Source organism: Tetrao urogallus (assembly GCF_951394365.1).
Source record: "Tetrao urogallus genome assembly, chromosome: 1".
Classification (NCBI taxonomy): Eukaryota; Metazoa; Chordata; class Aves; order Galliformes; family Phasianidae; genus Tetrao; species Tetrao urogallus.
The window spans coordinates 121,913,728-121,939,385 of NC_136813.1; the positions used below are offsets into that span (position 1 = coordinate 121,913,728).

At 37.3% G+C, this 25,658-nt stretch overlaps 1 protein-coding gene across 1 annotated transcript; it reads right to left on the reverse strand.

The window, feature by feature from the left end:
• Positions 1 to 1,695: 1,695 nt before the first annotated feature.
• On the reverse strand, positions 1,696 to 19,109 carry MRPS35 (mitochondrial ribosomal protein S35; the record flags this gene model as incomplete). Its single annotated transcript, XM_079540827.1, has 8 exons — positions 1,696 to 1,974; positions 8,595 to 8,664; positions 11,063 to 11,172; positions 14,337 to 14,476; positions 16,680 to 16,740; positions 17,141 to 17,308; positions 18,240 to 18,283; positions 18,977 to 19,109. 8 exons carry the CDS (start codon positions 19,107 to 19,109, stop codon positions 1,696 to 1,698), a joined length of 1,005 nt encoding a protein of 334 aa, XP_079396953.1.
• Positions 19,110 to 25,658: the final 6,549 nt, after the last annotated feature.

Here is a 25,658-nt window from a genome sequence, read left to right on the forward strand (position 1 = left end):
GGTTTTTCATGAATTAGCTGCCAAGTTAATGAAATGCTAACGTAATAAAATGAAAAATCAATTTGCCTTGCTTTGCTGCTCTTTCTACTGGTATTATTAAGTCAAATTTATTTGAACTACAACTGTCACAGGCATCTACTTAAATCCATTTAAAGTCCATGATGAACAAAGGAAGAAGTCAATTGCTATCTATTACAAAAAGGAATTTATAATTTATTAAGTGGGAAGCTACACACATTTTTTCCTTGCCAAATCTGAATACTACACACAAGAAAGAACACAGAAGGCCTCAATGTACTAAGACTCAATCCATTCCTGTTTAGGCAGTGTACTCACCTCACCACTCCACCAGCCCTCAATTTCAGCAACCCTCATTCTTTCTTCCCAAGCTACTTTAGTATTCTGTAAATAACTGTCAGTTCATCTTGCAATCCTCATCCCATTTTGTACCTTATTTTGTTGTGGGACAGTGAAAGTCATTACCTTGCTAAATGAGTAAACAAGCTCAGCAACTACTTGAGCCAGATGTAAACACACACAAGGTACCTGGTTCTACATGTGACCAAGTTGTTGCACAGGTATAAAAGGTTGTAAGCACATACAATGAAGGTGGTTCTTAGGTCTCTTGCCATATTTTGTTCCATTATTGTATTCTAATTTAGAGTATGTTAGCCCTTGTGATGTCAACCGAGAACCTCATATCACTCAGTGTACTTCAACATCTCTCCAACAGTTAAACTTAGGTAACACAATCTTTACTTTCCAGAAAGGAAGCTGAGGTAGAAAAAAATCTGAGATGCTTGGAAAGCATTGAAAAACTTTGGATCTCTTAATTAAGTTAATGGAACTTGGAACCCAACCCATTTCATAACTTGAAAGTTTTCAAAAATAATACATCAAAAGAAGTTCTGTGAGAAGTCAGAATGTGATTAAACACAGAACTAAGACAGGATTTCTCAGGCTAAGAAACGTAGTCACGGAGTTGACTAGATCAATCTATGTCCATGACAGGGGGCAACAGGCCTCTGCCCTCCCCCCCACCCCAGTCCCACAAAAATGGGAAGGAAGGAAGGGAGGAAAAGAGCAGCGGCAACAATCTATGGAGGAAAACTTATTTTACTATAATACTGGAATACAAGATAACACAATATATACAATTTAATTGAAATTGAGATTAATAAATCAGACAAGATGAGAGTTCCCGGGACCGAGTCAAACCTGAAAAGCTTGGAACAGCTAGGAAAGCACCCTCCAGCACCCACTGCAAGGCAGCAAAAAGAGTGCCTCCCCCCACCTGGAATGGCCAGATCCCATGACTTCTGTAATGTACAGGGATAGGTACCTGGAACTGGGGCATTAACACTTTAATGCCCCGTACACTACATGATGTTTTGATGTGGAATACTGAAACCCAAAAAACAAAAAACATAGAACCATGACAAAAGTACAGAACAGAATGTTCAAGTCACCAATATATGACTTAAGGCATACTTTATTCAAGAACAAGATTCCTGGACAGTTATGTTTACAAGAAAATCTTAAAAAAAAAAAAAAAGAAAAATCTAACTACTTTCAAGACTAACTCATCGACAAGTTTCATAGTTTTGGTTAAAGTTCTGAACCCATATCATACAGCAATATCAACATATTATAATTTAGTATTTCTGTAATAACTAAATGTACCTGCAGAATCTTTCATGGTAATGCTTGTATATTTAATAGTTTTTTCACGGATTCCTTATACTGAGACATGTTACTTTCTGTTTCACCTTCATTTTTAAGTGCAATTACAGAGTTTCTGTAATTTCTAACTACTTCAGATGCAAGAAGCTCTTCCTTAGTTACATTACTGACATTCTCCGTGGCTTTTATTTGAAGTAGTGTAGCCAGGGCATTTCTCTGCGAGGAGCTGTTTTCCCAAATATACTCTTCCATGTCTTCCTCAGTCTTCTCGCTCTCCCATGCCTCAGTTTTCTGAAAGAAAATGTACCTGATTTTAAAACTAAAAACTGAAACAAAGCCAAAATAATTTGTAGACTCTTTTTTCCTCATTCCAATTCAGGTAAAAAGCAAAACAAATCCCAATCCGTATTATTATAATTATTTTCATTCCCTGAGAATTTAATATTTTAGTAAACAATGTAGTAAGAGCCTTACAAGCAAGAGAATAAAACAATGAAAACGTAATGTAAGTGTGGAGCTGTGTAACATATTTCTAGAATTCACATTTACTGTAGTAAGTTAAAAGATCATGAACGTGTTCTTCAATGGACTAAATAAAATGATTTCTTCATTCTATCCCAGATAATTCAGAATTTCAGTTAATATTAACCCGTTTGGCTGATAATATGCTCAGTAGCTAATTTCAACTGTTTTTCTCACAAAAATTCCAATAAGAACTGGGGGGAATAACCCAAGGAAAAAACACCTCTTCATCCAAAAAAACACAGTAACCAAACTTAGTACTAAACAACAGGCACAGATGACTGTGATTTGTTTTTATACACTTGCTAATACAAATAAACATTTTTTTTTTAACATCACAAACAGCATAAGGATTTATTTTAAAGCAAAACTTGCACTTTAAATACTGCAAAGACTTGGAAACTTTCCAAAATAAATGATTAATCTGACATGCTGAAAAAGGCATATACAGAGCAAGTGAAGGGTCCTACACCTAAGGAAGAACAACCACACATATCAGTACAATTTAATTGCTAACCTGCAAGAAAGGAGCTCTGCACGGAAGGATCTAGGTGCCCAGGAGGACAACAGGTTAACCACAAACCACCACTGTGCCAATGAGGCCAATGGTATTCTGGAATGCACTAAAAAGAGCATGGCCAGTAAGTCAAGGGAGGTACTCCTCTCTCTCTGCTCTGCCTTGCTGAGATCACAGCTGGAGTACTGCACTCCCCAGCTCAAGAAAGACAGGAAACTGCTGGGGAAAGTCCAGCAGAGAGCCACAAAGCTGATTAGGGCCCTGGAACATCTCTTATGAGGAAAGTCTGAGACCCTCAGCCTAGAGAAAACTAGAATAGGAATCTTATCAGTGCTTATTGATATCTAAAGGGCAGGTGTCAAGAGGATGGACCCCAGATCTTTTCAGAGGTGTCCAGCAACAGGACAAGAGGCAACAGTAACAAACTGGAACACAGGAAGTTCCATACAAACATGAGGAAAAACTTCTGAGCACTGCAACAAGCTGCCCAGAGAGGCTGTGGAATCTTCATGCCTCTGAAAGGTCAGTTGAAAGGTATTTATTTCACTCAATTGTTTCCTACTATCTGAATCAGAAAAGACTCTGATTTCACCAAAAACAGTGGTGATATTAATGGTCCCATTCTCTATTTTCTGTTGAATTTGCTAATACCTATCTCCTGTAAGACTTTCTCTCAAATATTTAGAATGACACAATTGTAAAAATATCTACACATTAAAAAGGAGACTTGTTTCTCCAATAATTAAAAAAATTAAGGTTAAACAAAAGGTATGCAAAAAATTACTACAGTCTGAAATAGCACATAGTCAAAGATTTAACTGAAACACTGCAAGCGACAGTATTGTTTCAATTCCAGCTTTGTGATAAATGTTTGCTTAAATATTCATCCCTTGTGGGATGAAGTCATTTTTCTTTCTCTCACTGAAGTGAGCATTTCCTGTCAGTAAAATTCCTTCTTTTGATTTTAAATGTCTGAATTCAGAACTTCAAAGAAAGTTATTAAATTATCTATTTATGCCACTTAGCTTTTCTGACTGACATTAATGATAAAGACTCTTTGGAAGTTGTTAGATTTTGACTATGAGTGAGTTCATAAGGAAATGTAACATAAAGTATCACAGCATTTAGAAATCACCCCTACCTCAGCCTCAGTTTACATTATTGGTATAAGGATGTACTGAGAAAGAACACTCAGGAATGGTACAATTATATCACACTTTATTATTCTGCAATCTCAAAGCCATGAAATTTAAACAAAGTCTTAAAATACACTAAACGGTGCTCAGAGCTAGGTATCTGTCTTTCACTAATCACTGGGTTACAGCACTCCTTTCATTTTCTATGCATCTTGAGCCTTTTTCCCACTCAGGGAGAGAGTTCCAGCAAGATGAGAATGCCATTCTTCAACCTGCCATTTTAATCCTACAACCCACAGGTCACAGCATTGTGAGTGTTCACAACAAGGCCTGCTTAGGTTTCAGAACTTCATCTTATAATCCAAATAAAAATATTAAAATCCTACTATGAAAATCGCAATGTTCCATTGCTGCCAAATTCTCCTGATATAACCTGAAGTGATAAAAATATCTTGTAATGTAAATGACCAAAGAGAAAAAAGGCAATACAATGTAAATGTGAATTCGAGTCTAGAGGAAAACTACTATGGATATTGGGATAACCAATGATTATGTAAAATATTCATTCTGCTGCAAGCAAGCATATACCACCCGTGTCTTGTAGTTAAATGCTCTACCGTAAAAGGAACATAGAAGCAAGGTGGGATGTCTTCCTCAAATTTATTTAATACATAAAGCTTTGGGAGTTCACAGGCAAATTTAATTGTTTAGTATCACAATGTCCTGTACATTCCACTGTTTTCTTCTTCTCCCATCCACCCTCCTGCTTCAACTTCCCTGTTCCTTCAGTTCATCAAGTATTAACTGCAATGCAAACATATGATAAAGGAAAACACCCAGAAGACCTTTGGCTATAACTGTACATACTCTATCAGAAACCACTATCTAATTATGTCTACTCCTACACGCCTCCTTCCTTACTGTTCAAGTCTCAAATCTTTTATAATCATTCTTCTGTACTTACAACTTTAGAAAAAGCAAGATACAAGAAGTGTGCACAATGTTATTACTGTTTTTAGTATGCGAGATTGCACTTTTTACTTTAAGAGATGCCCTTTCACTTTCTATTCCTGTGTAACTTTTCACTAATAATCTTTTAAGATCTTATCTGTGTAATGGAGAATTATATCCTCCATTCCGCATCATCTCGCTTTGTGCATGTTGAAAATCATGTCTATCCGGACTACGAAATACTGTTGCAACTTTTTTTAATCTCATTTAAAACGATTGAATTCTTTCTTTCTCATCATTATCTTTTCCATATTCACCACCTTTATAGCTACTAGTAATGTTTTTTTCTTATTCAAAACTTAAGACTGTGTGCTCCACTTTGTTCTCCCTTCCACTTGAAATTCATACAGGACTTCACTTTATAGTGACAAACTACCAATCCCAATTATGTGCTCTTTTTAACCACGTGGGGGCAGGAAACCATTAGTTTTTAAAAACCACTTAATACCTTAAAAGCTGAAGTTGCAGCATTCAAGAAGCACTCACATAAAGCAGCAGAAATACAACTATTTTATCTGCTGTTTAATAATGTACTTAATGTATCTCACTCTTTCATTTGCTGAATTCACTCCAGGCACAATCCTGGGAAATAATTTGAAAGGAATCAGAGAAAGTCCAATGAAAGAAGGTTGATTTTTGCTACAGATGGTGCATGTCAGATATCTACATAGCTGTTCTGTGTTATGTACACCTTATTTGAAACAGCAATAATAGAATAAATTAAGAACCAAACAATAAAGTCACTTATTTCTTCCTCTCTTCCTTCATTTTCCCTACTAAAACAAATAAACATTCAAATTTATCCACTCGAAAGTAACAAAGACTATCAGAAAATACCAAGATACCTGCTGCCAAAAGGATGGGCTACACTATTCATTACAGGAACAATAATAAACACCACAATTATTGCTTCCAAAGAAAGGGTTTTAGTTAGTGTAAAGTCAGGTAACACTTCTTTATGTTTTTAAGAAAACCCTTAAGTTTTTGTTGTTTTTTTTTTTTTTTTTTTTTAAAAAGCCTTCAGCTTTAGCAATATTTTGGTAAAGTTAATTGCTTACATTTGTGTGAAAGCTATAAGATATGCTAGCTTCAAGTGCAATATTACTTTTAACTACAAATCCCCAGGGCTTATATTACCCCAAAGGCTATCCAGTAGTATTCTAGTTCTCCTAAAAATAATCATAGAATTGTAAAAGTTGGAAAAGATCTCTAAGATCATCTGGTCCAACAACTCATCATCACCCATGACTACTAAACCATGTCCCTACGTGTCCCATCTTCAATTTCGAGAAAACCTACACAGACACTGACTCCACCTCCCCTCTGGGCAGCCTGTTCCAGTTCTCGACTATGGCTCCTGAGAAGATTTTCCTAATACCCAGCTTGAATCCCACTCCCTCCATCCCAGCTGGAGAGTGCAGCTGTCACTAGGGTCAACCCCCCCACACCTCACTACAACTTCCTTTTAGGTAGTTGTGTAGAGTGACATGGTCTCTCTTGAGCTTCCTCCAGACAAAACAATGCCAGTTCCCTCAGCAGCTCCTCACAAGACTGGTGTTCAAAAACCTTTACCAGCTTTGTTATCCTTCTTGTGGCATGCTCCAGGGCCTCAATGCATCTCTTGTAGTGAGGGGCCCAAAACTGAACACACTGCTTGAGACGTAGCCTTGTCGTGCCAAACACAAAGGGATAATCATCTTCCTAGTCCTCCTGGCTATACTATTTCTCATACAAGTCACTGGCCTTCTTGGCCACCTAGGCACACTGCTGTTCATCCACCATTGAATAACACCACCAGATCCCATTCTACCACACAGCTTTTCAGTCATTCTGCCCAAAGCTTATAGTGATGCATGGGGTTGTTACAACCCAAGCAGATGACCCCGCACTTGGTCTTGTGCTTCAGCCCATGAATCCAGCCTACCCAGATGTCCTTCCTATCCTCAAGCATGTTAATGGCTCCTCCCAACTTGGCAAATCATCTGTAGATTGCTCCAAAAATAACGTCTCATTAGTTTGCATGGAAACTACAACAGATACAAAGAGCACAATTAAACTACTTTATAGTGCCAACTATCTCTAAAGCCAACAGAAGCTGGGGATGATGTGTCCCTTTTCTGAGCTCAGAATAGGACTTTCAGTCCTCATTCCTTTCAGCTTGAGGAAAAATTTAGGAGAGTACTTTAAAGGAATATTTCCAAGTCACAGCTGTGGTTTAAAAGAGATCATGAAATGACAGATTCTAATTATTAAGTAGGAGGAGCTTGGAATCAGGCTATATTTTAGTTTCTGTAATTTTTTATAATTTCATAACTTCAAATACATGCTTAAAGATGTTCTGCTTATTTAAGATGAGCCACTTTATTTTTCAGCCACATAAATCATCACATAAATCACTGCAGATGACACCAAGCTGAGTAGTGCAGCTGATACACTGGAGGAAAGGGAAGCCATCCAGAGGAACCTGGACAGGCTGGAAAACTTAATGAGGCTCCACAAGGCCAAGTGCAAGGTGCTGCACTTGGGCCAGAGAAATCCCAGGTATTTATACAGTCTGGGGGAAGAACTCCTTGAGAGCAGCCCTGTGGAGAAGGACTTGGGGGTCCTGGTGGACAAGCTGGACATGAGCCAGCAGTGTGTGTTTGCAGGCTGGAAGGCCAACTACATCCCAGGATGCATAAAAAAAAAAAAAAAAAAAAAGGGTGGCCAGCAGGGATAGGGAGGTGCTTGTTCTCCTCTACTCAGCTCTTGTGTGGCCCCATCTGGAGTACTGCGTCCAGGCCTGGGGCCTCAGCATAAGAAAGACGCAGAGCTCTTGGAACGAGTCAAGAGAAGGGCAACTACGATGATCAGAGGGCTGGAGCACCTCTCCTATGACGAAAGGTTGAGGGAACTGGGCTTGTTTAGCTTGGAAAGGAGAAGGGTTCGGGGAGAACTCATTGTGGCCTTCCAGTACTTGAAGGGAGCTTATAAACAGGAGAGGGAACAGCTGTTTACATAGGTGGACAGTGACAGGATGAGGGGGAATGGTTTTCAACTGAGACAGGAGAGTAGGGAGTTTTTCACCCAGAGGGTGGTGACACATTGGAACAGGTTGCCCAAGGAGGTTGTGGATGCTGCATCCCTGGAGGCATTCAAGGCCAGGCTGGATGTGGCTCTGGGCAGCCTGGTCTGGTGACTGGTGACCCCACCCATGGCATGGGGGGGTTTGAAACTAGATGATCTTTGAGTTCCTTTTCGACCCAGGCCATTCTATGATTCTATGATAAAACAAACTCATTCACCTAGGGAGACTTTTCAAGCAAACAAACATCATTACGACACATGTGACTCTCAGTTATGTGTGAAACTTAGACTAACTGGAATCAGTCCATTAGCCAAGTCAGATAAATTCAAACAAAATCTGTCTTAAAAGGGAATTTTAGAGAAGTTTTAAACCCTATGATGTAACATTTCAGGTATAGATATAAAATACACACACAAAATAAAAACAGCATAGGCCTTATAAAGGTAATTAAATGAAGTCTTAGTTAACTGTGGAAGTATGATCCAAGCATAGTCATTTTTGTTGATTTTGAAGAACCGAGATGGGGAAAAGAATCTAAGGTAATATACTTTAAGCAGTTCAGTCAGAAACTTTTATTTAAGTTTCAGGTAAGTTTAGTTTATGTAGATGGGAGAGAAGGGAGAAAGAGCATGAGAGATTTTCTTCTCCAACTACTTACCCAAGACTCATGGTACAGAACTGTGAGGAGATGTATTCCATAATCATAGTTCTGTCTTCTTAGTGGACATCTGAAAAATTCACAAAGCTAGTCTTTCTGAAATCGAACTACAGTAAAGATGTAAATATACTTGAAGAAAATAATAAACTTACCAAAATTTCTAATCTGTAAATAGGCAATTCTACGGAAATGTGTCTGTGTCTGATTCAAACATTTCTGAATTACACGTTATCAAGAATAACATGATCATAAAGACATCACAGAACATCTTCAAGTCTAAAGGAAAATGTACAAAAGCAATTTACAGATCTTCAGAACCTTTAAAAAACCAGACTAACGGTATGCTGCATTACTCTGCTAGAAATAGCCAAAATTGAATCCAACATGCATTAGTCCATACTGCCTTAAGACCTGATTTTTTTTTTAACCGTAGATCTAAAAGGAAGAAATAGGTGAGCAAATCAATTCAATGCAGTTCAGAACAGAAGACCTAGTCAATAACCTAGACAGAAAAAGTCTCTAAGTCAATGTAGCTTTAAATCAAAATAGAATCACCAGCAACATTTGTCCAGATAAGGCACAGCACTGCACAAGCACTTCTTCAAAGAAGTAATACAAAATGCCTGCTGAGATTTTGGTGACATTAATTATTTTCTCATGCTGATCACGAGTAACCTCCTCTTCCTCACACCTTTTCCAAGAGGCTGTTTTGTCTCCCACTTTTTTAATAAGCAAGAGTTCAATTCTCTCTCTTCTAGAATATTGTGTAGCAGATACACTGAAACTTCGGAAACTATTTGTCCTATACACCATATAGTATCTCAGTTCCAGCAGCTCTGCAGTAAACCAGATCAAGGACTGATACCAGTCAAAGCTGGTTCTTTTTTTCACCTTTCCTTCTGAGGGACAAACTCTTTCAGCAGCAGTACTGAATTACAGTAGATTACAGTGACTGCGAAACTGTATTCTTTAACGATGTAAGTTACACAAAACCCATAAATCATGAATTTTTTACTTGCTCTAAGGATCAACAGGAACCTTAAGTAGTAAGAATTACGATTGTCACAATGTATGAAACTTCTCCTCTTTCATTTTATGAGAATTTACGCTGAAATCAAGACAGTAAAAAGGGTGTTCAGTTTTCCAGTTGAAATTAGTAGGTGAACCTAGTTAACTTTGAATTAATTACAATTGTTTCACACTACCAGAGAATAAATATTTTAAAAATATTTTATAATTCTACTTCCAGCCTTTACTGACCTATACTACTCATGGTATTACTTTCTCATTTAAAAAGCAGTAACAATTCCAGATGGGATTGCCTGCTATTTTTGAAGTGAACAAGTTAATTAAAACAGGAATTTCCTACAATGGTTGTTCTGAAAATTCAAGCACTGGTTGTCTGTTATAAAAGCTGTCATCAGAAATAAGCCTGGAAGCAGTTAGCATACTTTTTTTTTTTTTGATCCCTGATTTCTCTTACTGATGAATACAGAACAGATTGAATCATACAAGACTACATCTGAGATGCTTTGAAAACATTAATCTGAATGGCTAGGGACTGACTATTCTAGCAAATAACCTCTTAAAAGGGCTCAAACTTCCTGCTCATACTTCCTTCACAAAGAAGAAACTTCAGTTTAGAAGTACTTCAAATACTAGCCTAGAACAAAATGGATACTGCGCAGAGATTAAGCCGCAGAGTTTACTAGAAATAAAGTGAAATATTAATAAGCACATTAAAAAATCCTCCAGGAATGATTCATGAGATCGTTTACAAATACTATAGAGGTAAAACACCTTTCAGCTATGCTAATAGCCACACAGTAAGTTTTGCCATGGATAAGAAACTGTAGCTCACGTGGACCCAGTAAGCCACCCAGACTTCCAAGACAAAAGGAATACAGTTTTTAATAGCAGCAATAAAACTGACTGAATGTCAGGAAATAATGGGAAAACAACTCATAATAATTTTAAAAAGCTAAGAGATAAAACTACCAATATTTTTTTTCCTAGCAGTGAATGCAGATATGAAATAAAGCACATAAAGCAATACAAATGGATTCTCATAAGCGCTTCAGAATTCAAACACAGAAAACAAACTTCTCCAGTGCAGTTTTCTGAAAATGAATGTGAATAACTACCATCATCTTTTTAAAATCTAGAACATCAAAACACTGAAAAATGTCTGAGCACTGATGTCCTCATTTTTCTTGTCCACACTTCTTTTGAAAATTGTTGTAACCTACAGAAGCTGTTTGTGAACAACTGCTACTACTTATAATATTTTTAAATACAATATCTGATAATACTAAACAAAGATTATGCTTGGTATTATGTGATTTGTCCATAACATTTTATCACTTATCACAGAACAGAAGTACTGGTACTGACTGAATTGGAAAAGATCTGGCCCCTTTCTATACTGCAACTGCTGAAACTGACATTTTTTCATCCTGTAATCATACCTGTCTATTACAATAGTGAGTACATCTGTATCCTTGCAGTACCGCGCTCCTACAAGTTTAATGAGCTTCTTCTTTGCATGGTCGTCCAAATTCAGGTTAGAAAGTTTAACCTTGAAGTAGAAAAGAAAACACTCTTGTTTATTTGGAGAAATTCAATCTCTGCACCCCCCAAAATACTTTTAGATATGATTAGACATATCTTTCATATCTGGACATATCTGAAATTAAAAGCATAGTTATTAAATATGCATTTTTAGAGTTTTATCTTCCAGTTTTATCACTTACCAAAAACTTTTAAGCACATGGCAAATACAATGTGAATATTCAAGTAATAGATTTCTTCTCATTCAAATACCAGAGGGGTTGAGAGAATAATTCTACTTTAACTTCTTTCAGATGGGAAAAAAAAGCTGTCAGTTTCATCTGTACCTTCACTTCATACTCATATGAACTTAATGGGGAAAATAAATATTTTTAGCAAGTTTATGTTTTCTAGATAGAGATTGGTAAGGGTAATATTAGGATATTTAAAAAATATTTGTTACAAGCACCCAGAAGAGAAGACATCAACAGTCATCGACTCAGAATTCTCACCATCATTATTAGAAGATCATTAATATCAGTATACTAAAATGCATACAAACCTAAGGGACCACAACCATCTCACATAATTCATCCAACTACTGTGTTAACAGCTTCCCGTTTCTTATAGTATCAAAAACAAAACAAAAAAAAACAAACATAAGGAAATAACTGTTACTTTTCTAAAAAGAAAAAAACCACTACACCACAGAAAACCCATAATGAAGTAGTTACTCTGAAGCTAATTTCTGAATACAGTTACAAGTACCATAAGTAAAGCTAGGTGTTTTTAGATATTCAATGTTTGTACAACAGCAAACAGTAAAGCTAGTGTCTGAAAGTACAAGGGTTAGAAATGTAAGCTGATGATGAATACTAAAAATTTTAAGACATTAAATGCCTTTCATGTATTGGACCATTGCTTTTTTTGTTCCCTCTATATCCTTCCTAACACATCACTGCAGTACAAAGGAACTGATCAAATTCAGGAATCTTGTATAAGAAGACTATCTGGTCTGTTATCTATGCTACAGGAACACAAAAAAAACCAATCCAAACTCATATTAAAGTGACAAATGTTTGCATGACTTCTTGCTTCAAAAACAAGATACGGTTTAGAGAGCTTATAATTGTGACCTGAAATGCTGCATGCTATTTCATGTTGAATTTTAGACAAGCTAGAGCTCCACAAAAAATAACGATTGCTTGAAAAATAGTTTTCTTTTAAATCCTGTTGTTTGGCACAATTCCGACAACTGCACTTGGGACCAGACTATGATAAACTTGGTACCAAGAAATACAGGCACTAGGCTACAACAGATGAAAAATGAGCATCTACAGTAAGATCTCAACTTGAAACAAACAAACAAAAAATCTCTTTAAGAATTTTTGCTTTTAATTCTTACAGTTTTCATTATTTTCTTAAAGAACCATGAGAAAGTGCATTGCAGTCTGTAACAGAGCAAACAGAAAAAGCTCTCACTGATACAAACTCAACCTTATCTGACTTAATGTCATCTGCTTTCACTTTTAAATCCTTCTCTTCTTCCTCCCTAAGCAGTTTCTGCTGTCAGAGGACTAATCACAAAATACTAGACAATTAATTTATTAATAAATCTGAGATCAGAACACCTGTAACTGAAGAAGGCATACAGACAGTTGTTCCATATTTGTCTCCCACTCCAACCCCTCCTTTTTCTATAACACATGCATAATGGACAACCACATCAAGCCTCACAGGAATCAGGGCCAGCTAACATTAATGGAAGATTTAGACAGGATAATACAAACTTATTTCCATGTATCATTTTGAATTATCCTCTCTACTGCAACTAATCTGACTCCTACACCAACACCTTTTGTCTCAAGAACCTCAACTGAAAGAAGAGACTTATATTTAGTAACATTTTACATAATTTAGAAGGCAAGAAACTTGCATGCTCTCACAATCTACTGTTTTTACTGGGAGGAGACTGAAGGTTGCTTGACCAAGCAGCTGAGCTCTTTGCCCTACCTGAGATACCATGCCCACCACTGTCCTGAGAATGCTTTGAACACAGGAGTGATGAGGGGGGTGGGAGCGTGAGGTCAAATGAGTGTCTCCTTCTGTAATTTACAGTCCGGCATAAAGCCAGAGGCTTACATTCTCATTCAATTTTCTGATATTTACAATACATACAAATCTGCAAAAATTTGGCCTTGACTAGAAATGTGAATTAAGAGACAAACAGTTAAACTCTAATATGCAATGACAAAAAAGGGAAACTACTGCTAATAGTTGGTTGAAATGTATATTTAAGTAAATGACAAACCAAATTAAATTTCAACCAATAACATTTCACAATCAAAAGGGAAGATGTAGCCTCCTATAGATAAAACGAATGACTGCTGTTTGGTTGCTTAATTAGATGCTATGAAGCTGCTATAATGTGGCATTTTAGCTTATGCACCAAAAGAATACAGCCATCACTGACTCCACTGATGCTGCTTTTAGAATAGGCTTTTAGAATCTAGTCTCGAAAGGCATATTCAAAAGCCACAGTCCTAACATTTATACCACAAGGACAGGAAAACACCTCAACTGATTGCTCAAAGCGAGGTCGTGTATCAAATACATCCTATCATTTCCCAGAGTGCATCATTATATTGATTCCTACACATATTTCAGCATCTTTATAAAAAAAAAAAAAAAGTTAAAACATGCCAAATCAAAAAAAAAGAATGAGCTTAGGGTGCCAGATACATATTCCCAATGCATGCTTGAAAACAGAAGAATCTAGAGATGCTCTATTTATGTCACAATTCCGGACAGAAAACTAAGATTTCTCAACCAAAGAAAAGAGATGTCTGGAAAAAAAAACGAATACCCTTTTTAATAAAGGACAACATGTAGCCTCACACTGTTCAAGTGACAACATAGCACCTACTGTGTCTACATATGGAAAAGTTGATTTTTAAGAATGCATGCTGTTTTGTCTGTATCAAAGCTCAGAATTTACTTATAAATATATATTCACATCATTATAAGCTGAGTTCTAACATGCTGCAATATATAAGGCAATCCTCTGCTGCTTTTTTTTGGTCATTCAATGAACCATTTCCCACATTCCCATACTTCTAAAATGTTTTAAAAGAAAGTCAAGTATCTGGGCGTTAAAAACAAAGGTGTTTGCTTTCCAAGAGTACTACTTACTCTTAAAGTCACTATTCTTGCTTTGGGATTACGAATAGATGTACCTGAAGAAACATAATCCACTGTCTCAATTTCAATAGGAAAATGCTGTTCGCATTTCTCATCACTGTCCAAAGCACTTGGCCATTCAGTGCAGAAATCTGTATAATAAAAGAAAACAACCCAAGTAATTTCTGTCTTTTCTCAAGTTTACTGTAATTCGTGTTTTTAGGAGTAATTCTAGAGAAACTATACTCTTTCACAGGCAATAGCAGCATCTCTGCTAGACTCCCTCCAGTATTTCAATGTCTTTTTTGGACTGGGTTCCTCAAAACTGGACACAGTATTCCGGATGCAGTCTCAGAAATTACAAAGATGGGGAAAAAAAAAATAATTTCCTAAATACGTTGGCTACGCTTCTGCTAGTACAACCCAGAATACAGTTAGACTTCATCGTTGCCAGGGTACACTGCTGTTCCACATTCGACCTTCAAAAGCCTGCTGGGCTCTCCATGGTCTTGTCCACAAAGATGCTTTGTCCTTTGTAGGCCTCACATACAACTGGCATGAGCTACTCCATCCCAGACACACGACTATTTACAGTTAATTAACTTCATGGAAGTCCTAGCAGCAGATTTTTTTTCCCCGCCTGTTGACATCCCTCTGAATGACAGCCTGTTTTACTCCCTCCCCTATTTGTTACTATATGAAAACGTGATGAAGTGGTGCTCTCTGTCATCACCCAGCTTGTTACAATGCATACTTCACACATACTTGGAAATGGTTTATAGGTTTGCTTCATCATCTTCTAAAGACTACAGTGAGGCTGACTGACATGTTGTTTCTGACACCTTCTCTCTCACCTTCATGAAATTTTCACAAAAAATATCCTACTCATCCTGGGTAATCCTAAGTAATCTTTGTTTTTGTATCTTGGGTCACTCAGGAGTTCCCTGCTCACCCATGCTGTCCTTCTACCATACTTACTCAAGCTTTTGCTGACTGGAATGGACTATTCTTGTGCTTTTAGGAGGCAGTTCTAAAAGCTCCCTTTCTCCCCGCTACCTCCAATAAGATCTGCCAAGCAGACTTCTGAATAAACAAATATCATTCTCCTGAATTTCTGGCTGCAGTTCTCCGAGGATTTTAAACTACACAGTTTCATGATCACTGTTATCAAGGCTGCCCCTAACCTTCTTAGGTGCAACCAGTCCTTCCTAGTTTGTGAATGACAAATCCAGCAGAGCATTTCTTGTAGTCAACTGGCAGATCATGTGCATCAACAAATTGCTGTTAATATGCTAAGTGTCCTCCTTAGTTCTCTCAAGATCTTGAACTCCAACATCTTTTTTCACAATCAAGAGCTGCCATCAGCTTTCAAATCCACAGCCAGTTCTTCCATACTTGTGACTAGCACACGTAAAACAGAATTTTCTCATGGACAGTTTGCCCAGGATCTGAACACAATAACATTGATAATACTCCACAAGTCTCCAAGATTGTTTCTATTCCGTTCTGCTACTTTTCTAGACAATGTTTAGATGGCTGCAGCTTCCCATCAGTACCAAAGATGGTAAGGGTCAGGGTTTTTCATCTATTTCAGGAACAGTTCATCTACTTTCACTTCTTCAGGCAGCCTGGCCCACCAGACTCTCAATTGGCTTGTAACCCATCTCACAGCAAACCTCCATAACCAAGTTGTTTCAGAACAGATCAGCAGCTCCTCCATCCTGCATGATTGTGAAACAGACAGGAACAAGATTTCTCCTTGCATTTCCATGACTCTTCAAACTTGTAATTCCTCCTGTAAATGCTGCATGTGTTTGTAAACAGGTAGTTCAAGCCAGGTCTCTTAGCACCTCCTCCCTCCACTTCGCTCTGGACTAACCTCATTAGGAACTCCTAATTAGCTCTGGCTGGTAGATCCTCTGCTCTTCACTGAATCTCACACAATCTCTTATATATGGCTTTTTTTTTTTTCCTTTTTTTAAATTTAATTGTACACACGAACGACCATTGATTAGCTGTGATTAAACCAGGCTTTAATTTTCTGAGAACTGAGTCATATTCACCATCCATTTACCTTATGAGTCCAAACTATGAATTCTTCAGTACAAGCAGGGTCTAATAGAACAGTAAAATTCAAGTCTCACAGGTGTACTGGAAACCTCACAAGACCTATCTGCTTACCACGTGTATAATATAATGAAGCAAAACCAAAGCATACTATACTAGCCAAAGCCTGACAAAAAAACAGCTTCAGAGATGCCCACCCCAACACAAACACATCCACACATACACCCCCCCCCACACATCCCAACAAAAAAAAGCCTGAGAAAGTAAAACAAAGTAAACAAATCCTACCTCTGAGAGCTGCACAGTGTTTCTTAATTGCAGGAGGAGTAAGATGTAAAAAATTGGGAATCTAGAATAGACATACCAAGAGTTACCAAAATAACATCATTTTGCCTCTTAATAATTAAAGGGGCATAACTGAAATTTGGTTACATTTTCAGAATTTGTTAATGTAATTCAATACATTTAACAGAAGATAAAGGTAAGAAAAATCCTCAAGCTTCATTCAGGAAAATATTTTAAGTTCAATAATAAGTCACAGGCCTGATAATCCAATCAAAGCCTGCTAATTTGATTCACTTGTATTTCTTTTTAAGCTTTGTCTTGGTTACTTTTTAATCTAGAAGTTATATAGAATATTATTCTACTTATAGAAAACAGTATCCAATAAAACTATTTCAATTAAAATAGCTCAATCCTAATGAATAATAATTTTCAGTGTTATCGCACACCAGTAGAATGTGACTTACCTTTATAAGCTCTAAGTTGCCTTCTTTTGGTGGAGGTACTCCTCCCTTCACTGGGTAGCCCATTCGAATTGGGAGAGGTACAGATGCAGGTTTAAATGGAGCTGCTGTTGGATAAACGCTGCTCCAGTCCTGGTCAACAGCCATCCTCTCAGTTCTGGGAGGTGCATGCTAACAAATTGAAGATTGTACAAGTTTGATGGGAGACATACTGATTTGTGATATCAAGCAGGAACGTACATGGAAAGTTATTCAGGGATAAGTTCTCCTAACTAAAAATTTCATGACACACCTTAATATAAAAAAAATTAGTGCTCACTTCCCAAGGAATTTTTAAAAGAGAAGCGATCAAAGGTTAAGATGCGTGCCCTTCTCAGCCTAAATAATAAAAATCCATTATTTCAGAAATATTTAAAAAGAAGCCTTGGCAAGTTGGGGAAGAAGTGGGGAAGAGTTCAGAAATCAAACTCAATTGCCTGAAGTGCCCAAGCGCTCACTGCAGGAGGCAAGAACATGAGTTTTAAGTTTTTTGAATTCCAAAAGCCTGAATAGTTTCATATTAAAAGAAATGGATATACATGCAAAAAAGTAAAGCCACTATTTCTTTTTCTAAAACCTTATTTTTTTTGTTTTTTTGTTGTTTTTAAAATTTTGGTTTTTTATTGCTTTTAAAATTTGTGTGACAAAACTCCTAGCAATTACTTCCTTGGATATCAGACCAATTCTACTGTGGAAGCACAGTTTCACTTATACATGTTAACAGACGTCTTTTAATTATGCCAGAAAGCAAACACTACAAATCCTGCCAATCTGTATGTAACATTAAGGTACCTGTTTTTCTTTTAAATGCAACCTTAAGTTACTTTCATGCTTAAATGCAACCTTTAGTCACAAACATGGACTCTGCACAAGCCTTTTTTTCAGATTACAGATTGAAAAGAGTTAGGAGATTAAAGAAGGTAAGTGTACATTCAGGAATTGATTCACGTTAAATCAGTTCACCTTGTTTTAAGGGGTTCCTATAGAAACTATTAAGACTATTCGAACATGGAAAATGCTCTCATCCATTTCTGAGTTAGCTGCAAACATACTCAATTCTTACCGATCTTATGAACTGTTCTGTCCTGCCTCTTCTCCTTGTTGAGTCTGAACGAAAAAAATAAGAAAATTTTTCATAATACGAACTGTTATGTGGTGTTCAAATACAGCGCACACCGCACATTTTTTTTTTCTCTTGCAAAATCAACATATACTTACATCATAAAGCAATTCCATTCTAACTCTTCCTACTATAAAGACATTTAAAATAAAGAATACATACAGAGCTCTGCAACAACCACTATTACTTTGTGGAGCATTCATACACAGACACACACAATTCATACTAGTCTTATACTTTCAGTCACAAACATCTACAGTCTATGACTAGGAATGCCCCAATGAGCCCCACCACCTGACATCGCTCCAGGGCCCTTTTACAAACCTGGCAATCTGCAAATGACAAACGTCCACACTACCTCAGAAAAAATGCTGGTTACAGCCCTGATTAACGGGGCTCCGAACACTTTGGACTCATCTGGACTCTGAGGAGGCACAATTGTTCAGCCAAACACACAGTGCAAGTTCATATCCCTTGGCAACTGCTAGATTCTAATTTCAACAACTTAAATTCACAGGCACTGGCCTGCTGGGACAAGCACAATCCTGACCCGAAGGGAGGAAGGTGGCGGGCCGAGCTCCCCACCCGCCCTCAAGGCCTTACCGCCCGTAAACAGGCAAGGCCGGAATTCAGCCTCATGCCCGGCGGCAGCGTCGCGGAGCGAGCCGGGCCACCCTCACCTTCCCTCCGCTGGGCTTCCCTGTTGCTCGCAGCTGGTGCAGAAAAGTAAGCAACCACCTCTGCCCTCCAGCAGCACCGGGCCAGCGCGGGCCAACGGCCCGAGCCACACACTGCCCAGCCCGCCGCCGCCATTTTCGGGAGAGGAGCTGCGTGCGATATTTCCCGCCTACAAAGGGGAAGGGCAAGCTTAGCAGAACACTCAAACTGATTCGTCTCCTGGAAGAGAAGCAGGATGGGTAAAGAGAGGGAGACAGTCGGAAATTGATTTGAGCTCGTTAATTTCCTTTGCTGTGTTGTCGTGCTTTGCGCAGCATTGTTAGTGCTCCACGGGTGCAGCCGATCCCTAGGCGAGGAGTGTCGGGTGAGAGCGAATCTCCCTAGGGATTTTTTTTTCGTTTCATGAATAAAAAAATACGTACGAGTTCTTTTGCTCTTTGCCCCCCTAAAGCAGGGGAGGATCAGTGATAAAGAGAGGTGATAAGGACGTAGGCAGGTTCAAGCAATTGAAGGCATATGTGAAAGAGGAATTAAGTGGAAGAGCAGAGCTCCGCAACCTGGGTTGATTAAGTAACGTAGGTCAGTGTAAGTGGGCCTCCTGCCCGTAGTGCTGAGTCTATGCAAGATAGGGGTAGCTCTCTGTGGGGACGTTTCAACTGCCCCTGTGATGGCACTGTATTGTTGCGCAGGAACTGCATTTTAAATCTCTTTTAGAGAGAATGGGTTTCTTGTCAGTGGTGCAGTCAGGAAGTTCCATGCTCAACTTCTGAGTGTTTGGTACTGCCGAGATAGGGGCAAGGCTGTGTGCAGGTCAGTGTTTTTTCATAGCACTTCTTCAGAAATTATTTCTCCTTAGCTAAAACCTGAAAGGGTTCTGCCCTGCTGGAGTATGAACTGGAAACCGAGGATCACACTGTCCTATATGTAAATCAACCTGTAAGTGACTAGTTAACGCTATTTACATGAGCTATACAAAATTACGTTGAATACCATGGGATAAGTTCAGAAATATATCTTACATATATTTTTTAGTACCTGCTTTCCCAATTTAAAGCATTACTGCATTTTTACTTTTAGGTTATCTGTGATGCAGATTCCATTGCCTTCATGTTACACTATTGCCTAGTTTCAGAGAAACACTTCCTGAGTTTACACACACACCTATGCTCCTGCTGTTTTCATCCTGATAGAAACTTTTTAAGTTAGCTTATTCATGTGAAGATAAAATGGATAATAAAGTTTGTATTTAAACAATTTAATTTTTTTTTTGTTATGTTAGCAGTATATTTATTGAATTTTACAAATACAAAACAAAATTTAGGCAGCTGCACTGAAATTCTGCTATATATTCTTACTAGAGTGTTCTTACTTATTCTTAATAGAAGATGCTCTGAGTTTTAGCTTATTATATTTTCCATATTATGGTAACATAAGGAGAGATCTTTTGTTGTTTAAAGCATGTAGTGCAGAACTAGATCCAGTTAACTGCAGGTTTTATATGTAAACTAGAAGTTCTTGGTTCATGACTTAAGCAAAAATCATTTGCATTTGTTAGACTGCAGTATGTAAAGTTATTAATTTATTTTAAGACCCTCTTCAAATTTTTTAATGCGCTTTCTAAAGTTAGCCAGTTAGTCACAATTTAAACATAAACTGTTTTGTGTTCAACGCACCACTTACTGCTGAAGTTAGATTTTCCTCAAGCCAAGTGAACATCCTACTGTCTACTTCAGAAGAATGTTTTAAGAAAGCATTTATAGGATCTTCTAATTGCTGTAATAAACAGTTCTAAAGAATCCCAGCTTCTTCAAGGACACTTATTTATGAGGCAGTTTTTTTTTCCATAGCTACTTTTAAGCAGATCAAATGGTGTCTTGTTACCAATTCCTTTGCTTATTGACTACACTGACTAAGCCAAGCTAAATACAGTCTTGGATTTCTCAAAGGTAATTAAAAGTAGTCTGAAGTGCCTCATATGCAGATATTCCCTGCTGAACTCATCATGTTCATCTGATTCTTCACCCTCTTTCCACCTGTTTTATTAGTGATACTTTGAAAATTTCTAATGCAAAGGTAATGAGGGATAATATGAGTAGACTAGAAAATACACTAAAATTAAAAGAATCTCTACAGCCTTTCAAGTTTGATTAAAATCTTCCTTCAGAACATTTTCTTGATTTCATATTGCCTGGCTTATCCAACATATGTATACCTGAAAAGAAATAAGTCTACACAATCACAGCTGATTTCTTATGAAAAAAAAAAAAAGGAGGAAAAAAACCACCTATCAGCAAGTATGTGTGAATAAAACAACAAACAAGCCAAACAACAAAAATAACAACAGCGAAACTATTTAAAATAATGTTTTGTATTCTTTCCTGGTTTTGAATTATTTAGTTCTTAAGCATTTCCTTTGCTCTTTTTGCTTGTTTCCCTGAGATAACATGTCTTAGTTTCAACTGGGACAGGAACTGATTTCTTCTGAGTGTCTGTTACAGTAGTATGTTTTAGTTCTAGGAGAAAAACAATGTTGATCACACAGAGATGTTTACAGTTGCTGCTATAAGCAGTGTTGTACAGAGTGAAGGCTGTTCTCAGCAAAGAGCATGAGGAGCTGAGATAGAACAGAATTAGGACAGATGACTTAAGAGGCCAAAGGGATATTCCATACCATATGACATCATGTGGAAGGAGTTTTGAAGGAGATGGGAGTTTGTCTCGCTCTCTCTGCTCCTTGGGAAGCTGGTTGGTCATCAGTCACCCCCCGGGAACAATTGCTTGTGCATCACTTGTTATATGGATTTGTATATTTATATGTGAGTATAAATATGCGTATATCATAATTATTATCCTTTCCCACTTCTCTATCTTAGTGGTAGTTTTATTGCAACCCATCAGTTCTACTTTGTTTTTTTTTATTCTCTCCCCCATCTGGCAAGAGGGAGGCATGAGCAAATGACTGTGTGGTGCTTAGCCACCTCCGAGGTTAAAACGTAACAGGACATAAGTCCAAATTTGTCTTGTAAGCTCAGTAACAATTGAGAAAATAATGTTATTTTTATATTGAAGAGTGAAGGGAAAAAATAGATTCAGAAGATCCGATTTTCCTGTAAGCGACGGTAACACAATACAGCTGCAAAAACAAATAAAATATTATTTTCCATGCATCATCACAAATTATTAAAAATTGCTACCCAGAGAAAATACTATGTTTTTATTTATAATAAATGTTACTTTTCACTGCATTTTTGACCATTGCTACTATTTAATTAAGATGCGTCTGCTGGCATTTTTTCTATATTGCCTTTTTCCATCCTAGCAAGCTTTTCCAGAAATATATATTTTAAAAAAAGAGATATAATCTGTAAATTCATAATTAAAAACTTCATCTGAATGGCTTTAGTTAAGATTAAACAGATATTCCTAAAACTGCTGCTCTAGTGATCAATTTATGCATACATTAAGTTTAGATGAAGAGATCTATGGATTGGCCTTATGAACTTACCTCAGGATACATTATTTGTGCACCTATTTTGTATACAAGTGTTACTCCTTTACTTTGAGATATAAATTTTGCAAAGCATTTCCAGTTTCAGTATGAGAAAAAGAATCTTTATTCAAAACCATGACTTTACATAAAAATGAGATGAGGAGAACACATATTATTTACATAATACATGTTATTTAGAAACTCTGGCTAATCATAAAGGTATTAGAGATGTTAGATAATCTAATATAGTGTGAACATGCATTTAAGTTACTACTATTTTTGTTCTTCCTTGTGTTTTTGTGTTTTTCCATCTAGCATGACAAGCCTGACTCCAGTGAAAAAGCCTGCTCTGTCACCTCAGTCATTTTTTTAGCTAAAAGAGTGTCATACAGTAACTATTGTGATTTAAAATAGTGATTAGGCTTAGTAATACCTACACATTTTTGCACAACATTCTGTGATAACAGATAAACTGTTGGGCACCCCATGTATAACCTCTGTCTACAAGTTCAAGGCTCTGTTTCCCAACTTTGTAGTCTGAATGGAAATAGTAAATTTGCATCTTTGCTGAAAGTCAAGAGGAACTCAAGCAACATGAAGTACTCTTTGGTGGCACTGGCTCCAGATGCCCTCATAAATAATGGATCTGCAATTCCCTCTAATCCCAAGGAAGGCGTAAAGGCCTCAGCCTTGACAAGTAAAGTCCACAGGGCCTGTACAAGAAATTGTTTCCATAACTGTTAGTTAACTAAAACCATACGCAGGTAGATGTCTTCCTGGAGAGGCCCAGTGGGTGAAAGAGTTTTGTTTATCATTTTACTGTGTAACTACATTTTTTACATAATCTTTGGTTTAAGAAAAATTTGAAGCTATCCCCTTTATCAATCAGAAATCACATTACTTTAACTCCAAGGTTGAAAACTTCAGTTAAGTGAATAATGCCATTCTAAACAAAGAAAAAGCTGGTTTCACAAAGTATCAGTCATCATATTCATTAACATTTACAGAGAAGCAATGTTTATTCTTGATAGTTATCTTTAAAGATGTACTATATATACGTGATATTTGTGAGCTGAAGTCCTAGATGCTCATGACAACTCATATATATATATGCCTTAGCTGTTTTACATTGTTCTGGCTTCAGATACTGCAGTTTTTAGCTTGAGGTAGAAAGTTTAGTTATGATCAGACTTCTGGCACTTTTATAAAAACATTTTGCTCATGCTGAAGTAATTTGTTGGAAAAACATTTAGTCATAACATTACTCATCTGAATTAATTTATAGGTGTGAACATAAGTACAAATTTAGCAAAAAGTTTTCATTATGTCATGTTTATAGTACAAACAAAAAGAATATAAAGCTTATATTTACCTTTGTGAAGCAGCACTTAATAAATTAATACAGCTGCTACCATTTTCTCTGAGCTGCTTATAGCATCTGTCAAATTTAGCTGGACTTCAAGTACTATTTTAAATGCTGCAAAACAGTTTAATAATATGTCTTCTTAGTTGTAGAAAGAGTCCTGTTGTGCCCACCAAGATAGGAGGAAATTTCACTGGCTAAAGTGATTGCAAACTGTGCCAAAAGTCCTTGCCTTTATTAACACTCATATGTCCTGAAGAAATGCAGCTCATTGGAATTACTCTGTTCATCTCAGATACAGATCAGTTATTGCAGTCAGGATTTTAAGAATGAATCATAGTGCTTCTACTTGGCACAAAATAGATGGTTCTACCAATATTTACTTCCATTTATCTCTGAAGATAGTCTTTGACTTTTTTTTAAAAGCATATTTTGATTCTTGAAACCTCATTCATGGAATAGGTTTATATTATACAATGATTCCTAGGTCTTAGACGGATGTAATTTGTGTAGATTGAAATATGTGAATGATCAGGATTTAAGCCTATTTCAGATTAGGATTTATTAAGCTTACAAAAATGCATTTGTTTCATTATTCATGTTATTTAGTTATCTCAGACTGAAGTTAACCTGTAATACAGATCAGTCCAACCTGCAGCCTACCTCCTCCTGGTGCTACAAAGCTTCCCTGTCCAGTGCTCGTGGCTCAGCAGCAATCAAACCGTCACTGTGCTATTAACATTGTCAACCGAAAGTAGGGCATGGGGAGGGCAGTGCTGTGCAGTGCTGACTCAAATGATGGCACTTAACTGTATGCATTTTGACTGACAGATCTCTGAACAGTGAAGAATATGCATCCATGCTTTCTATTTTGGTAATGAAATTTGATAATGGAATGACAGAATCATAGAACCCTTAGAGTTTGAAGGGACCTTTGAAGATCATCTAGTCCTACTCTCCTGCAATTTGCTCAAAGCCCCATCCAGCCTGAATTTGAATGTCTTCATCCCTTGGATCATTTTTGTTGCCCTCCTCTGAATGCATTTCAACAGGTCTATGACTCTCCTGTGCTGAGGACTCCAGTTCTGAACTCAGTATTTCATGTGGAGTCTCAGGAGCTCAGAGTAGAGGGGCAGGATCACCTCCCTCAACCTGATGGCTACACTGCTTTGGATGTAGCCCAGGATATAGTTGGCTTTCTGGGATGTGATGACACACTGCTGACTCATATCCAGCTTGCCATCCAGCATAACCCCCAGATAATGCTGGCAGGGGTGAGCTCAATCATTTAATTCCTCAGTTTGTATTAGTACTGGGACTTGCTTCAACCCAGGTGCAAGACCTTGCACTTGGCTTTGTTGAACCTCATGAGGTTCAATGTGCTCAAGCCTATCTAGGTCTCTGGATGGCATCCTATCCCTCAGGTTGATCAACTGCACCCGACAGCTTTCAAGACAACCAAAAAATCCCCATCAATTTGCATTTACAAGACCATTTTCAGTTGTTATAAATATGTACTCTGCAGTGGAATTGAAATGGAATGTATAAAATTGTGATCAGATATTCAAGTCAAAAATCTGATCATTTCTCTTTATGAGACTTGCATAATCCCTATCTTAGCAGAGAAAAATATCCTTTGCTTTACAATCATACATTTTTTATATCATCACTTTTTGGCAGTACATACATTTGTGAACAATTGTTGTCAAGAATGAAGTACAGGTATGTTAGTTTCACAAAACCAGGGTCAAATATCCCACTAGTTTTATGCTTTTGTTCCTCCATCTTTTTTTTTTCTGTAGTGTTTCAATGCAATTTTTTTCTTTTTTTT